The sequence below is a fragment of the Bos indicus genome, chromosome 11 (assembly GCF_029378745.1).
Source record: "Bos indicus isolate NIAB-ARS_2022 breed Sahiwal x Tharparkar chromosome 11, NIAB-ARS_B.indTharparkar_mat_pri_1.0, whole genome shotgun sequence".
NCBI lineage: Eukaryota > Metazoa > Chordata > Mammalia > Artiodactyla > Bovidae > Bos > Bos indicus.
The window spans coordinates 3,468,826-3,486,700 of NC_091770.1; the positions used below are offsets into that span (position 1 = coordinate 3,468,826).

General features: G+C 43.1%; 1 protein-coding gene across 9 annotated transcripts in view; it reads left to right on the forward strand.

Annotated features, from left to right (window-relative positions):
• The window catches only part of VWA3B (von Willebrand factor A domain containing 3B), a 168,427-nt gene that overhangs the window by 132,110 nt on the left and 18,442 nt on the right, over positions 1-17,875 (forward strand). For all 9 annotated transcript variants that reach the window (XM_070798244.1, XM_070798245.1, XM_070798248.1 and 6 more), the window contains one exon: positions 17,167-17,278. In XM_070798244.1, the coding sequence (XP_070654345.1) occupies positions 17,167-17,278 (112 nt within the window). The remainder of the gene's footprint in view (positions 1-17,166; positions 17,279-17,875) is intronic.

Here is a 17,875-nt window from a genome sequence, read left to right on the forward strand (position 1 = left end):
ATACAATTTCAGTTTTCTTAAATTTACTCAGGTTTGATTTGTGATCCAAGATGTGGTCTATCCTGGAGAATGTTCCATGTACACTTGAGAAGAAAGTGTATTCTTGTGCATTTGGATGGAATGTCCTAAAGATATCAGTGAGATCCATCTCATCTAATGTATCATTTAAGACTTGTGTTTCCTTATTAATTTTCTGTTAAAGTCTCCTAATTAAAGTCTTCTACTATTATTGTGTTACTGTCAATTTCTCCTTTTATGTCTGTTAGTGTTTGTCTTATGTATTGAGGTACTCCTATGTTGGATGCATAGATATTTACAATTATTATGTCTTCCTCTTGGATTGATCCCTTGATCATTATGTAGTGCCAACAAAGGTCTGTCTAGTCAAGGTTTTTCCAGTAGTCATGTATGGATGTGAGAGTTGGACTATAAAGAAAGCTGAGTGCCGAATAATTGATGCTACAACTGTGGTGTTGGAGAATACTCTTGAGAATCCCTTGGACTGCAAGGAGATCCAACGAGTCCATCCTAAAGGAAATCAGTCCTGAGTGTTCATTGGAAGCTTATGTTGAAGCTGAAACTCCAATACTTTGGCCACCTGATGTGAAGCGCTGACTCATTTGAAAAGACCCTGATGCTGGGAAAGATTGAAGGCAGGAGGAGAAGGGGATGACAGAGGATGAGAGGGTTGGATGGCATCACCAACTCAATGGATATGAGTTTGGGTAAACTCCAGGAGTTGGTGATGGACAAGGAGGACTGGCGTGCTGCAGTCTGTGGGGTCTCAAAGAGTCGGACACAACTGAGTGACTGAAGTAAATTGAACTATCCTTCCTTATCTCTTGTAGTATTCTTTATATTAAGCTCTGTTTTGTCTGATATAAGGATTGCTACTCCAGCTTTCTTTGCTTCCCATTTGCATGGAATATATTTTTCCATCCTCTCACTTTCAGCCTATATGTGTCTTTAGGTCTGAAGTGGGTTTCTTGTAGACAGCATATATATGGGTCTTGTTTTTGTATCCATTCAGCCAGTCTGTGTTTTCTGGTTGGAGCATTTAATCCATTTACATTTAAAGTAATTATTGATATATACATTCCTATTGCCATTTTCTTAATTGTTTGAAGTTGATTTTGTAGATCTTTTTACTTCTCTTGTATTTCTTGACTATATAAGTCCCTTTAACACTTGTCGTAAAGCTGGTTTGGTGGTACTAAATTCTCTTAACTTTTCGTAACTTTTGCTTGTCTGAAAAGCTTTTTATTTCTCCATCAATTTTGAATGAGATCCTTACCAGGTACAGTAATCTTGGTTGTAGATTTTTCCCTTTCAGTACTTTAAATATATCCTGCCATTCCCTTCTGGCCTGCTGAGTTTCTGCTGAAAGATCAGCTGTTAAACGTATGGGGTTTCCCTTGTATGTTACTTGTTGCTTTTCCCTTGCTGCTTTTAAGATTCTTTCTTTGTGTTTATTCTGTTAGTTTGATTAGTATGTATCTTGGTGTGTTTCTCCTTGGGTTTATTCTGTATGGGACTCTTTGTGCCTCTTGGACTTGATAGACTATTCCCTTTTCCATGTTGGGGAAATTTTCAACTATAATCTCTTCAAAAATTTTCTCATACCCTTTCTTTTTCTCGTCTTCTGGGACCCCTGTAATTTGAATGTTGGTGCATTTGATATTGTCCCAGAGTTTATTCTGCTCTTCAGAAATTATTTCCACCATTTTATCTTCCAGCTCACTGATTCGTTCTTCTGCTTCAGATATTCTATTAATATGCTATTGATTCTTTCCAGAGTATTTTTAATTTCAGTAATTGTGTTGTATGTCTCTGTATGTTTTTTATTTAATTCTTCTAGGTCTTTGTTAATTGATTCTTGTATTTTCTCCATTTTGTTTTCAAGATTTTTGATCATCTTTACTATCATTATTCTGAATTCTTTTTCAGGGAATTTGCCTATTTCCTCTTCATTTATTTGGACTTCTGTTTTTCTAGTTTGTTCCTTCATTTGTGTAGTATTTATCTGCCTTTTCATAATTTTTTTAACTTATTGTGTTTGAGGTCACCTTTTCCCAGGCTTCAGGGTTGAATTCTTTCTTTCTTTTGGTTTTTGGCCTCCTAAGGTTGGTCCAGTGGTTTGTGTAAGCTTCAGATAGAGTGAGATTTATACTGAGTTTGTGTGTGTGTGTGTGTGTGTGTGTTTGTCCTCTGTTGGGGAAGGCTGAGTGAGGTGGTAATCCTGTCTGCTGATGATTGGGTTTGTATTTTTATTGTTTGTTGTTTAGATGAGGTGTCCTGCACAGGATGCTACTAGGATGCTACTGGGGGTTGGGTGATGCTGGGTCTTGTACTCAAGTGGTTTCCTTTGTGTGAGTTCTCACTATTTGATACTCCCTAGTGTTAGTACTCAAGTATTCTAGGGTCTTGGAGTCAGTGCTCCCACTCCAAAGGCTCAGGGCTTGATCTCTGGTTAGAAATGAAGATTTCACAAGTGATTTGTTATGGCATTAAGTGAGCTTAAAACAGATACCCCAAAGTGAGAAACCAAAGATGAACCCCAGACAAATGGAAGTTACAAAATCAGATAAATAATAATTAAAATAATGGAATATACACATACACATATGCACCCATAAGCAAAGTCAAAACAGTCCAATTAAAACAAAGTACAGTAGATTGACCTGTTAAACAAACAAAATCAAAAATTATATGTGTGTGACTGAATATAAAAAAGTGTGACTGAATATATACATATGCATATACACACATAATCAAAATCAAGAGTCCAACAAAAATAAAGTACAATAGGTTGATCTGGTGAATAAAGGAAGCCAAAAATTATATCTACCAGTTAAGAGCAAAACTTACTAAAGCACAAACTGGAAAATAAAACTAAAGCAAAGTGCCAATTGGGGAATAAAGCGAAGAAAATAAAACTAACAAATATATTGAGAGGAAAGGAAAGAAAGAAAAGAAACAAAGAATAGATATGCAAGGTTAAATATAGGTAGATAAAGAAGATTTATATACATTAAAGATTAACTGCAAGGGGAAAGTAACAGTAGGAAAAGCAAACAAAGGAATAAATGTAGAAAAATTAATTAAAGCTAAAAAGAGAGAAAAAGGAAAAAAACAAGGAAAACTCCACAGAACTGCAAAAGCCCAGTGTAGAGGCAGAGGTTTATAACAACAATAAAAAAATGTGGCTGAGAAAAAGAGAAAAGAAAAAGCTCAAAAGCTGAATTAGATTTCATAGTGCCAATAAACTTGACAACTACAACAGAGGAGGGGGAAAGGGGAAAAAAAATCCAAAGAATCTACAGAACAAGTCAAAACATAGGAATAATAGATGTTTTTCTTGAGTCACTTCTCTCAGAGTCCTTTCCTTCACTGGGAGTCACAGTCCACCTTACCTCCCAAGGAGGCCCTCCAACACTGTGCTGATCTCTGGACCTGTCACTGTGCTGATCTCTGGACCTGTTGTGGGGGCGGCTTAGATTCTAATCTTGTCCTACGTCTATGTGTTCTTGCCTCCAATGTCCACGGCTATCAGAACTGGTGCATTTTATTTTGTGAAAGCTCTCAGTGTTCTTTTATATATTCTATAGACACAGAGTCTGCCTAGTTGATCGTGTGGATTTAATCTGAAGCTTATACAGCTGGTGGGAAGGTTTGAGGTCTTCTTCCTTAGCCACACTGCCTCTGGGTTTCAATTGTGGTTTTATTTCCACTTCTGCATGTGGGTCGTCCCCTGGGGTTTGCTCTTGAGGATGCCCTGGAGCACTTGGGTTTGCCCCTGTGAGGGCCAGGTGTGGAGGTGGTGCAGCTGCTTGGGTCGAAGGGGTTCTGGCAGCACCAGGTACTCAGGGGAGTTGATGGCTAGGACAGCAGGAAATATAATGCTCTAGAAGGGTATGGCAGAGAAGGCAATGGCACCCCACTCCAGTACTCTTGCCTGGAAAATCCCAAAGACGGAGGAGCCTGGTAGGCTGCAGTCCATGGGGTCGCTAAGAGTCGGGCATCACTGAGCGACTTCACTTTCACTTTTCAGTTTCATGCATTGGAGAAGGAAATGGCAACCCACCTCAGTATTCTTGCCTGGAGAATCCCAGGGACAGAGGAGCCTAGTGGGCTGCCATCTATGGGGTTGCACAGAGTCGGACATGACTGAAGTGACTTAGCAGCAGCAACAGAAGGGTATGGCAACCAGTATTGACCAATACTTCCTGTATTGCCTGGAGAACCCCCTGACAGAGAAGCCTGGCAGGCCGCAGTCTACAGGGCCACAAAGAGTTGGACACGACCGAAGCAACCCTGCATGCATAGACGCAAGCCTTTTTTTTGTCTGTGGCAGCTCTGCCCCAGTGAGAGTTGAACATGAAGGTGGTGCAGCTGCTTGGCTTGCAGGGACCCTGGAGGCACCAAATGTGCAGGGACATGGACTGCCTTTGCTGTAGGAGTTATGTCCCTATCAGAGAGTCTTTCTTCGATTCTCTTGTAGCTGGTGATCAGAAGGCCTCTTTGGCCAGTCTTTCTCCGTAGCTCTGCCCGTTCAGGCACTTACAAGGCTTCCTTGCCTGGGGTCCTTCTCTGTTGTTTGGTGCATCAGGCACATAGAGAGGACCCCCTGGTTTGGATCCTACTCTGTAGATCGGGGTGTCAGGCACTTAAAGGAGCACCCTGGGTGGGGTCCTATTCTGTAGTTCAGTGCGTCAGGCACTCTCTGGGCCAGCTTTTCTTGTTCAGCTGCCACTGCTGGCTATTGTAGGGAGAGAGAGGCTACGGTGATGGCTCCACCCACTATGCAGTATCGCCTTGCTTCCACGGCTGCCCAGCTTTCCTCCACAGGCATTTCTCACCACAGTCTCCTCCCTCACATCCCCTCGATCTGTCTCTCCGCAATCAACAGCAGCCCTTGCCCTGGGATTGCTCCACAATCCCTAAACTCCAGCTCCCAGCCACTGCACCTTCCAGGGGACCTCATCCCTTTCCAGAATATGTATGGCTGCAGCAAGGACTGTCTGACTCTCCTTCCATTTAGGCTACCACAGATCAGCTGTTTCCCTCTCAGACTTAAATGTTTCTCCTCTGACTCAGACAGTTGCCCTGATATGGGGATCAGATCCTTGCTTCAGTTCCCCCACCCGCTGAGGGCAGGTCCAGTCTTGCTAACACTCCTGTTTTTGCCCCTAGTTCCTTCATCCTACTGAGTTTTGTCTGGTTCTATATATTCTTTTCCACTGGTCAGGCACTCCTGTCTGCTCTCAGCTGGTGTTCTGCACGCACTTCTGTGTCTGAAGGTGTATTCCTGATTTATCCGTGGAGAGAGATGTACTCCATGTCCACCTACGCCTCCGCCATCTTTAAATCCTCAGTCATTTACTTTTAATTGTTTTTCTTCCTTGAATAAATTTTACACATAGATACAGAGTGTCCATAATCATTTTATATTCTACTTTTCAATTTAGCATTGCCTTATATACTTTCTTTCTGTTTTTGCTGAACCATCAGATTGATATTTTTTGTGGTTACATGATATTCCATGGTGTATAACTACCCTCATTGGTTTAACTCTTCACTGAATGTTGGACATTTGGGTTTTTTTTTTTTTTCAGTTTTCCTTTCAGATGTTTTGATGCTTCTATGGTGCATACAGTTGAACTATTTTGTTAAGATAAGGTCTTAGAAGTGGGACTCTTGGCCCAAAGAACATAAACACCTGGGGGCTTTAAATACTTGCTGCCTGTTTAATAAATATTCTCTTTCTGACTGTAGTAGAGTGTGTGTAGACCTGGAATAGTTCATCCAGAATCTTACTGATTTCTATATAATTTTCATATATTCACCATTTGATGGCATAAAAAATATATCCAAGGAATTGACCTTTGAGATTCATCTATTTTTTATTTCAGTCTTTGCTAAATGATACTGACTTTGCCTGGTTTTAAATTCTGTTCTTGCTATTCTAGATTGTTGTGTTTTATTTGCTTATTTTAATTTAATTTTCCCCCTTTAGTGTCAAAAGCTATTTCTTTTCTGCAGAGTGTAAAAGTTTTATCATATCTTTATTTTTGCTTTTACCTATTCTGTTTTATTTATTTATATGTATTGGGATTCTTAATATTGTTTTTATTCAAACAAAGTGACCCCCTCAAAGAGTTGTTCAGTCTTTCCTTGGAATGCACCATCTGTTGACCCCAAATGTGTTTCTGTCTATTGGCCTTTCACACCTAGATGTCCCATGGACACCCAAGAATCAAGAAGGCTGAAAATGAATTAACTCCCTCCCCCTGGAGATCTCTTCTTTCATCATGCCTCTTCCTCTCTGTTTGTCCCTTCATTTATTCATTGAAATATTTATGAGTTCCTCTGAGGTGCCAAGCCCTATTCTAAGCACTAAGAGTACTTAAACACAGGGACCAAGCCCCACTCTTATTATAGTTGAGAAAACAGACCATTACAGGTCTTAAATGATGGACTTTCCCATGTTGAGCTCTGAAGACATTACTGCCTAACAGCAGAATTTTCAAGCTTTTGATCTCTGGGTTAGGAAGGTCACATGGAGGAGGAAACAGCAACCCACTCCAGTATTCTTGCCTGGGAAATTCCATGGACAGAAGAGCCTGAAGGGCTACAGTCCACAGGGTCTCAAAGAGTCAGACATAACTGAGTGACTGAGCAGCAGCAACAGCAGGATTCTTTCATCTACACTTTACATTAAATTTAAAAACGGGAGTGTTGCTAATGTAGTGAAAAGAAGCCTCTTGTGATTCAGAACAAAGTGTGTTCTGAATTTGTCTAGATTTGTGGGATTCAAAGGCTCATTGTTCGTGGGATATGAATTAATTGTTCTATTTCTTTATTCTCTTGTCCACAGAGTGGGAAGTAAAATAATTTCCACAATTTCTTCATCCAAAAATATTTGTTCACTGCCTACCATGTATCAGATTCATGGCATAGGTGATCTCAGTCAGTGAATAGCCTGTCACATTCTTCTCTCTTTCCTTGGGATCTGCCAAGGTGAAGCTATACATTGAACACAAAATAGGGGCTTGTTAATACCATTGGAGACATGGGTTCAGCCCAATGTAGGAGACATACTGTATTAGAGCATAATCTCCATGTGAGCTGAGATCTTGTTTGGCCTCACTTATAGCTGTATTCATAGCTACATCCACTGAGAATGATGCCTGGCACATGGTGGGTGGTCAAAAGTATTTATTGAAGGAATGAAACCCAGACCCTTATATCAGAGTATTAGAAATATGACAGTAGAGGCATAGCCATAGAACAACTGGAAGATGGGGAAAAGTGAACAATTCTGGCTGGGGAGTTGAGGAAGTCTTCACAGAAGGGGGTGATTGAATTTGATCCAGAAGGATGTGTAGGGATTTGCGGGTGGGCGTGTGAGAAGTGTTCTGAGTGAGAGAAACAGCTTGTGTGTGCCAAGACAGGTAGAGGGGAAGAACATGGTGTATTCACCAGGGGTGTGGCAGGAGACGAGACAGGGAAAGGGAAGATGGACCCAGAATACAGGGAACTGAAAATCTCTCTTAGAATCAGGGACTCTATCCTGTAGGAAATGAATACCAGTGAGAGATTTACAGCAAGCAGAAAACATGAACAGATTTTTGTTTTGGAAAGATTATTTTGGCAGCAAGATAAGGCTCAGTGTAGGGGGAAAAGACCAAAACCAGGTGCAGACTCAGAGACGTTGATCCTCGAGCCAAGTCAGTACAGTATGGAGGGTTTAGGTGAAAGAGGCATGAGTTGGTGGAAAGTGAATGTGTGCAGTGAGCCAGAGGGCAAAGTTGAGCACACCCACAAACTTCCCATCTTGGACAGCTAAGAGACAGAGGCACTGTTAACCACCACATCCGTATCACCTCTGCTTCTTGAGGAGACAGCCCTTCGAAACACCGTGTCGTTCTCTCACCCCTTACCACAGTTTTGTTTTCTTCATAGCACATTTCACCACCTGACATTATGTATGTATTTGTTCATGATCTGCGTCCTCCACTGGAATAAGAGTGGGGCTTGGTCCATTGTGTTCTAGGTATTTCTAGTATTGCTGGAGTATTGCCTGACACCTTGTAAGCACTCCCAAATATTTGAATGAATAAATAAACGGAAGAACAGAAGCAAGAGGTACCATGAGAGGAAAGGAAAGGAAACTCTCTTTAGGTCCTCTCGATTCTTGGATGTCCCCAGGGCATCTGGGTGAGAAAGGCCCATAGACAGCCACATGTTTGGAGTTTAGGAGAAAAGTCTGAGTTAAGGAGATAGATTTCAAGGTTCTTTGAGGTAATGAGAAAGGGAGACTGTAGAGGGGCCAGTGTAGGACAGCTGGAGAAGCAGAAGCTCCAGGTAGAGAGCTGTGATGCCAGAGCCCAAGGAGGAGAGGTGGCAAGAGCCCTGGGCCTGGAGTCAGAAAGACCTGAATTCAAGTCTCAGCACTGCCATACTCCAGCCGAGGGACCTTCCTTAGGCTGTCTAAGCCTAGGTCCCTCATCCTTACGTGAGAAAAATCATAATGGCCACCTGCAAGATGGTTATGAGACAGCTCACATAAAATGCTCAGGACAGTGTGCAGCATTAAATGTTCATCAGGAAATGCTGTCTCAACACACATTGTCCATCATTGCTATTTTTACGATTAATGAATTACTGAGGAGTTTTGAAATAATCATACAGGATGATGTCTGAAAGCCATTTGACTTTCAAGAGGGATGTCAGTAATGATCCTAGCCAGAACAGTTTTGGTGGCTTTTGGGGAGTGGAAGCCAGTTTGCAGAAGGTGGAGGAGTGGATAGAAGTTGAGAAAATAAATATAGGAAGTGAAGACTTTAGTTTGAAGATCTTCATAGAAAGGAAAGGAGAAAAAGATGGTGGGAGCTTGACGTGAGAGCCACAGCAAGAGAAGACGTTGAATTCATGTAATGGTATTGGTGCGTCCGCTGCTACCCTCTTTTTTGGTCAAGGATTAAAGATGTCCTTTCACTGCCCTGTCACTTTATTGGGTGACCAAAGCCCCCACTGTCTGCTCGGGGCAGCACCCATGTGCCCAGGAAAGTTGTCCACAGGTAAGGAATGGGTGGGAGAGGTTCATACTTGGCAGCTGATCCACAATTTCTTCCACTGTGAGTGTGGCCCTCTGCAAAGGAAGATTTTCTGTGTAATATTTAAGGGGATGCTTCTCCTTACTGTAAGTGAGGTATTGTGTGATATTTTACTTCATTTCTATCTGAATTGATTTCATGACCCACTAACAGGTGTCAACCTTTCTGTGTGAAAAATGGTTGAAATCAAAGCTCAGGATTGCAAGACTTTTTGAGATCCTGCAGTGAAAAATCCATCACATATGTAGTCATCTTTATTGATTCAGATATAACTGGAATCTCATTTTAAATTCTAATAGCAAAGGCCAAAGATTTTGATCAATGATTGTAATTTGGAGAGGAAGAACCCGGTTTTTGTTAAGATCCTCTACAGTTTATTGATAACACAGCAAAAGGTGGTCAAAGTTGGTTGGCATGAGAGGCAATCAGAAATGCCCATGTGTGTTCAGAAGGGAGTGGTCACTGTATTTGATCCAGTCGAGGGTGCATCATGGAGCCTGAGGGTCTGTGGCTCTCAGATACTTTCCCCTGACATATGTTGGCACCCAGCGTAGACACACATTGGTTCCTGAGCTTGGGACAGCTTCATGATTTTTCTGTTGGTCAGGATTAGTGGTGGGGAGAAGTGGTTATACATGCCAGTGTCTGGCTAGATTGTGCCCTGCTTTTCCACTCAGACTTTCCCTGGCAGTTCTTTGCAAGATCAGATGTAGGGTGTGAATCATTATTTTACCTGCTCTGCCCAGCACATTATACTGGGCACATCCCATCCTTAACCGTTCTCCCTGTTTCTGTAATCCACTCATTCTGTGGCATCCTTGGAGACAGGTGCTTGGATTACTGACTGCATAATGGAAAGAGAGGTCTTAATTCTGAACTTTTATTTTTTTAATGAAGAAATATCTTCCTGGTGTTTATTTTATTTTTGGCCACACTGCATGGCATGTGGGATCTTAGTTCCCCAACCAGAGATCAGACTCATGCCCCTTGCATTGGAAGCACAGAGTCTTAACCACTGCACCACCAGGAAAGTCTCTTAATTCTGAACTTTTAAAATTCCACTGGAAAGCTCCCTTCACCAGCACGGCTCTTGTTGCCATGATTGAGGAGTTCAACGACATTAGCCCATCCGGAGCCCTCAGGGCTGCAGGATGGTGGAAGGCACCAAGGGCATCCAAGATACAATTCACCTCCTGAGTTCTCCCTGGGAGCCTGGTGTGGGGCAGCCCCAGTCGTAACCTTGGCTGCCTTGAAACACACTGTGGTGGCAAGTCTTGTTAAGCTATAAGCATCTGTGAACAACCTGAATAGAGACCTTGGAGATGAGCTGACCCAGCTGGCTGCACATGGTTACTACTCCAAGTTGTGGCCAGCAAGGAATCTGGAGGCTTTGGCTTTGAGAAATAGCTAATTAAATGTTCCATTCCATGGAAAGTTGTCCAGGAGAAAGAGAGCATTAGGAAAATGCACCACAGGTGGGAGGATGTGGGTGAGACTGGGTGAGAAGGGAATGGGAGAATGAGTGATGAAAAGAAACCACTTGGATTTGAAAACATTATATTGGATTGTGACTGTGACATTACACAAGAGAACAGTGGTTCAGGAGACTTAGAAATTTCTTTGAGTTGTATAAAATGAAGTCAGAATAAGTAGAGTCATTTGTTATGTTTTCTCCCAAACAGTAATTGAACCAGTTGTCTGTCATTCCTGCCTCATAACCCATCTTTATACAGCTCGGAGAAGGCAACAGCAACCCACTCCAGTACTCTTGCCTGGAAAATCCCAAGGACCGGGGAGCCTGGTGGGCTGCAGTCCATGGGGTCGCACAGAGTCGGAAACGACTGAAGTGATTTAGCAGCAGCAGCAGCAGCAGTATTCCTTCTTTAAAGGGAGGCATCACACCTTAGCCCTTTATGACTAGCCAGCCCCTCTCATTCCACGAGTGGAACCTGTAGTCTCTTCTGCTGCTACTTGAGTCTAGGAGGACTGACTTCCTGGAGACTGTGACATAGAGGGTCCCCTGGCGTGCAGGCGGGGAACTAGCAAGTCTGGATTGTGCATCCGCGATGCCGTCACACAAAGAACCACACACACACACTGAGGCGATACGTGAACGTCTGGAAACCAGACCCCCCATGGGCTCCTGTGAGACGATGGTGGTGGGACACCTGGCCAGTGTGGGCTGAAATCCCAGAGAGAGTGAGGCGCCCGGATGTGATGGGCAAGGATGCCAAAGAGAAGATGCTGCCCGTGTCATGGTAGTGCCATGGTTAGCTGGGGATTTTAGGCGAGGATCCTGCTCAGGAAGACCAGCCAATGGAGGAAGTTCAAAGAAGGGAAGAAACACTCCCACCAACTCTAAATAGTATCCAGAAAAGTTTCTGTCTAGTACCCTGATGTTCAGGAGTGGAAAGCGGGGGAGGGGGGGTTATCAGCTCCAAGAACAAAAATCAACACCTTGATTCTTTTTATTCTAAAGCTGAAGGCACCCCTCTTGGCTAGAGATTTCAGCTGGGTGGACCCCAGCACTCCCCTGCCACACAGCTCGTCTTTTTTTTTTTTAATTTTGTTTATTTTTGGCTGTGCTGGATCTCCATTGCTGCTCGAGGGCTTTCTCTATTTGCAGCGAGTGGGAGCTGGTCTTCGTGGCAGTTCGTGGGCTTCCCACTGCAGTGGTTTCTGTCATTGCAGAGCACGGGCTCTTAGGGCACTCAGCTTCAGTAGTTGGAGCAAATGGGCTTAGTCGTTGGGACTCGTGGTCTTAGTTCCCCTGCAGCAAGTGGAATCTTCCCAGACCAGGGGTCAAACCCAGGTCCCCTGCATTGATTGGCAGGCAGATTCTCCACCACTGGACCACCAGGGAAGTTTTCATCGTTTTTTCATTGGCATAAATTCTACCCTAAACAGGTTTGGGTGTGATCATTGACTTCACTGGCTGGAGGAGGAAAATTGAGTGCAGAGGGCTTATAAGGAGGGTCCAGGCAGGAAACAGAATCTCATTCAGTCACTTCAAGTGAAGAAACATTAATGAAAGGACTGTTTGCAGAGGGGGAGGCAGGTCAAGGCAGCTAAAAGGGGATTTCACCCCAGAACTGGCAAAGCGGGAAGTTGTCAGCGCCTCTGGACTTCAGCGGTGGAGGGAAATAGTGGTACTGGAGCCTGCAAGAGTGCAGTCCACTAGTTGGGGTTTGGGGGGGGCGGTATCTGTAGAGAGACAAAAGACAGGGAGGGAGGTTGGAACCAATGCCCCAGCCCTTCTCTCCTTGCTGCCCTCTGACCTCCCGCCTCCCATTGGCTCTGCCTATCAGAAAGTCAGTCAACAAGAGAAATTGGGTCATGTTGTCCTTGGAGGGGTCAGCCTTCTGGAACATGGGGCAGGGCAGGGCAGAGAATGGACCTAGGGGCAGATGGGTGGACCAGAGTAAGCAGCACAGAGATTCTTTTGAAAAGTTTTCTTACAGGCCCAGCATTTCTATTTATACCATCACCTCACTTGAGATGTTTCTGTACAACCGCAGCAGTCAGCTGGTGGTGGTCCACACTGCAGGCAGTGGCACAGAAGTGGCTGTAGTATGTGCATCTCTGAAGTGCCTGCCTATGGATGACTATCAGTAACATCCAAAGCACAGACTTCAGAGCTGCAGTAATTTTCAGGTTTAAATACTTAAAACCTTTTCAAGTTTTCCTCTCTTTGATTCTTCCCTAAAAGAGCAATGAGGGAATATTCCCTGAGAAGATGTTACAAATGTGCTTTTCAAGCTACAGAAATAATTTGATTCAGCATCTAATGCATATTTATTAGGTTCCTTTGCTACTACCCTGGTGGCTCAGATGGTAAAGAATCTGCTTGCAATACAGGAGACCTGCGTTCAATCCCTGGGTCAGGAAGATCCCCTGGAGAAGGCGATGGCACCCCACTCCAGTACTCTTGTCTGGAAAATCCCATGGATGGAGGAGCCTGGTGGGCTGCAGTCCATGGGGTCGTGAAGAGTTGGACACGACTGAGCGACTTCCCTTTCACTTTTCACTTTCATTCATTGGAGAAGGAAATGGCAATCCACTCCAGTGTTCTTGTCTGCAGAATCCCAGGGACGCGGGAGCCTGGTGGGCTGCCATCTATGGTGTCACACAGAGCTGGACACGACTGAAGCGACTTAGCAGCAGCAGCAGCAGAGTTCAATGATTTGAGGCAGGAAAAAAATACAGTGATTTTACAACAAGATTTTGAGCCAAAGACTAGTTCTACGTATGTAGAACATAGAAGTATGTTCTGTACCTGATGTGAAAACATGCTGTTTGTTAAGTGGAAAATTCTAAAGCATCAAACATTTAGTGATCTCCACCCCACCAATGCAAACCTGAGAACATGACCTTGAAACTAAGTAATAAAACAAAAGGAGGGTATTGTATCTTGGATCCTGTATCTATTGATACATCACTTGATAACTGAATCTGGCAAAAGAGTGAATTGGAGTCTCTGAATTTTGGAAACAAGGCAGAATCAAATTACCCAGAGAACAGCATTCCTAACTGCAGCATCACTGCCCATCTGACTTTCTCACTAAAACTGGCCTGCAGTACTCCCATGCCCCTGAGCCTGCAGATAGGTTGGCTTATTTATTTAGTGCTGGCATTTCTCATTCTCTCATTCTCCATCCCCTGTGACTCTCATCCTCCAAAGATTTCTTTTTCAAGCTGAAGAAGGCTGAGCGCCGAAGAATTGATGCTTTTGAACTGTGGTGTTGGAGAAGACTCTTGAGAGTCCCTTGGACTGCAAGGAGATCCAACCAGTCCATTCTGAAGGAGATCAGCCCTGGGATTTCTTTGGAAGGAATGATGCTAAAGCTGAAACTCCAGTACTTTGGCCACCTCATACGAAGAGTTGACTCATTGGAAAAGACTCTGATGCTGGGAGGGATTGGGGGCAGGAGGAGAAGGGGACGACAGAGGATGAGATGGCTGGATGGCATCACTGACTTGATGGACGTGAGTCTGAGTGAACTCCGGGAGTTGGTGATGGACAGGGAGGCCTGGCATGCTGCGATTCATGGGGTTGCAAAGAGTCAGACACGACTGAGCGACTGATCTGATCTGCTTGCGCATATGATTAGTTGCCTTATGGCAGAAAAGGAGCAGGTCAGGGAACACCCTCTAGTATGGGCTATGTCTCTAAAGTCTTTAGTAAGTCTTTGGTAGTCCAGTGGCTAAGACTGCGTGCTCCCAATGCAGGGGACCTGGGTTTGAGCCATGTGCTGCAACTAAGACTCTGTGCAGCCAAATAAATAAACATTTTTTAAAAAATATGAAGTCTTTGGCAAGATTCAAAAATAGCAGGATGTCATCTCTCTGGAAAGGTTCCATCGGCGTTATGGCTGAATGGATGAGGTATCTAGCTGCCCTGACTGGTGTCCTACCATCCTGAGAGACCAGTGCTCTATTTCTGTGAATGAATCCATATATTAAAGCTGGCCCCCATAGGTCTGCGTTGCCGAGGCTTCTCTGCTCTATCTGTGGTATAGCTGAGTTGCCTGTGCAGGGATATGGAAGAATCACTGAGTGTGCAGTGAGAGGTTCCTTCCATACAGCTCCATGCTATAGAAACAGCCAGGAGCGAGTTCTTGCCAATAGTAGTAACAGTTGGAAAGAAGAGCAGAGTGAATGTGAGTGTGCAAAGCCCTGTAGTAGCTGTAATGGTCCTTTCAGGTGAACTCAAGGTGTGGTGTGGGAATGATGTGAAGGAGGGATGATACTTTTTGGCTGTTTAGAAAGGCAGGGTTTTTTGGGGGGGTGGTGGTGGAGGGGTTTGGCAGTGCCTCACAGCATGTGGGATCTTAGTTCCCCGACCGGGGATTGAACCCAAGCCCCCTGCTTTGAAAGAGTGGAGTCTTAATCACTGGACCACCGAGGAAGTCCCAGAAAGGCGGTTGCTTAGGTAGCATTTTCAGTGTGTTGGAATGAACACGAGCAGCCCTCTGCATCGCTTCCATTCGCTGCTATTACCCTTGCAGGGAAGGTCTTCACAGAGTGAGTGGTTTTTCTGTATTAGGTGCATTGGGACGTGAGTGACAACTATAGGAAGGTAAAAAAGAGCTCTCTGATGATTTTGGGCAAATGACTTCACAGATTTGTACCTGTAGAACTGTAGAGAGCAATCATATTTGTTAGCTTCTGGCTAAGAGAAGCTCTCTGGTTGAGAGAATCAATATTTGGAATCTAGAGATAAAAAGAAGCTAGGCAAATAAATTATGTGATTATTCTTATTTTGAATTTTGAAAAGGAGTTTTAGATGAATCTATGCATAGGTTCTAATAAACCACTGGTCTGTTATACTGATGAAATCTAAAGGAGAAAAATGGCTTTCTAGAATCAATATGGAAATCCTTTGTAAATAATAGGTTATTATTGGTCTGGAGATGATAAGACCGCCTCATGCCTCAGGGGCCAACACCATCTCCCTGGCTGATCGGTCTTTGATATGAACACTGGTGGTGTGAAGTAGTGTGGCTTTGGAAACTAAATTTATGTAAAGGTGAGGTATTTATGTGACATCTGATTTAATTTGGCATATTCTGAATTTTCAAGATTTTGAATTCTATCAATAACAAGAACATACCGTACATGGAGTCTTCCATCAAGGAACTGACTACAGTTCTTGTGTAGTCTGTGGTGTGGGCATCTCTTTGGGGTAATTATGATGGAAAACTCTGCTACTCGTGTCACAGTTCTGACCATGACTTTTCCGTTATGTTGTAGAAACGACAAGCCAGGGTATCATGCTTGTGTTCCTGCCCTTGTACGCGTGTGACCTGACAGTTTCTCCAGTACTGCAGAAAGTCTACTAAGGCTAAGACTCTTCTGGACAGATATTAGAGGACATTAGAGGTCATTTATTTTGTCCTCTTATTTTGCACACGCAGAAACTGAAGCCCAGAAATGTTAGCATACTGCCCAAGCTCACACAACCACCTGGATAGCACTTGGTCCCATTTCTCCTGTCCCCTGGTCCAGTCCCATCTCTTTGAGACCATTTCAGACTGGCAGTAGGTCATTCTGATCGGCCATGGAAAGGAGTGCTTAGATGTGTCCTCTGGTTGAAAGCTCAGGAACAGTCAGAGGATATTCACCATCTACCATTGATGTTGGGCCATCCTCTTTGATATACTGACTGCATTTCTAAAACCAGAAATTCCATGAGAATGGAGGGTCCCAAGCAAAATCCAACTCAGTGGGAACATCAAAAGGGTGTTGGTCATCTTCCGTTTTTGTCTGTGGCCACATAAGCTAAAAGCTATGTGAGTCCGAAAACTTGAACACATCCCACAGCCCTGGGTCAGGAAGATTCTCTGGAGAAGGGTAAGGCAACCCACTCCAGTATTCTTGCCTGGAGAATCCCATAGACAGAGGAGCCTGGTGGGCCATGGTCCATAGCACTGCAAAGAACTAGACATGACTGAAGTGACTTGGCATTCATGCTACGGTTGTGACTGCTAATTTAAAGTCTTTATCTGATTATTCCAATGCCTGAGTCATCTCAATTCTGTGGTCTGTCGATTGCCTTTTACCTTGAGAATTGATCATGTTTGTGTGCTTTTTTGTATGTTGCATTTTGGCTTGTATAATATTATACAATATTAATATTATATAATACTCCACAATATTATACAATATTAATATTATACTACACAATATTATACAATGTTACAATTATATTAAATTATATTAAATATTGTGTTTTAGTTTAATATATCAATTATATTAAATATTGTGTTTTAAGACTCTAGGTCCTGTTTAAATGCTCTGGAAAGGTTGCCTTTTTTGGTTTCATTTTAACTTGATTAGATTAGGCTGGAAATACTGCCTCATTTTCTATGTGCAGCAGTTCCCCATATCTGTCCAAGTTTAAAAGCCTGTTCCACAACAGAGAGTCCTCCAGAGTGAGTATATAGTATGTGCGTGTTCTGTAATTCTTCAGTGACATAATTCTCATCAGAGAATAACAAACTATCTTGTTCCTGTGATTATTAATGTTTTATTTATTTTTTTTTAGCAACAGAAAATTCAAGGAACTCCAACAAAGAAAAACAAATCAAAAAAATTGGATCCACTCAGAGGCCAGAAGGTTATTGCAAGATGTGATGAAAATGGCTTTTATTTTCCAGGTAGCTAGATATTTTACTTTGTAAAATTCCTTTGTTAAGTAATACGATATCAGGGACCAGAAGTTCTCAAACTGTGCTTTCCCTATCACTTTGACACCTCATAAGCCGTACTAAGGTATTCCACTTCTAAAATGAAAGGATGATGAGGTTTCTACCCATATTTGTGGAGAAGTAATCGCCAGAAAAACTTACATTAATCTTTCATTTGTTTAGTAAACAAGTTTTTTATTACATATTTACTATGTTCCATGTATGTAATATTCCTAAAGTGCTGGTCTAACACAGTAAGCAAACAGAAGAAAATTCTTGTCTTTATGGAGCTTACATGCTAGTGGGGGAGTCAGACAGCAGCTGAATAAGTAAAATATGTAGTGTGTCAGATCCAGGGCTATGAAGGAAAATGGAGCCACGAAGAGAATTGAGCACATCAAAGGTGAAGGTTGCAATTCTAAGTATGGTGGTCGATGAAGAGCTTATGGGTAAGGTGATATATTAATCAGGACTTTCAAAAGGAGCAAGAAGGGATTTCCTGGTAGTCCATCAGTTAAGACTCCAGGCTTCCACTGTAGGGGGCATAGATTTGAACCCTGGTCAGGA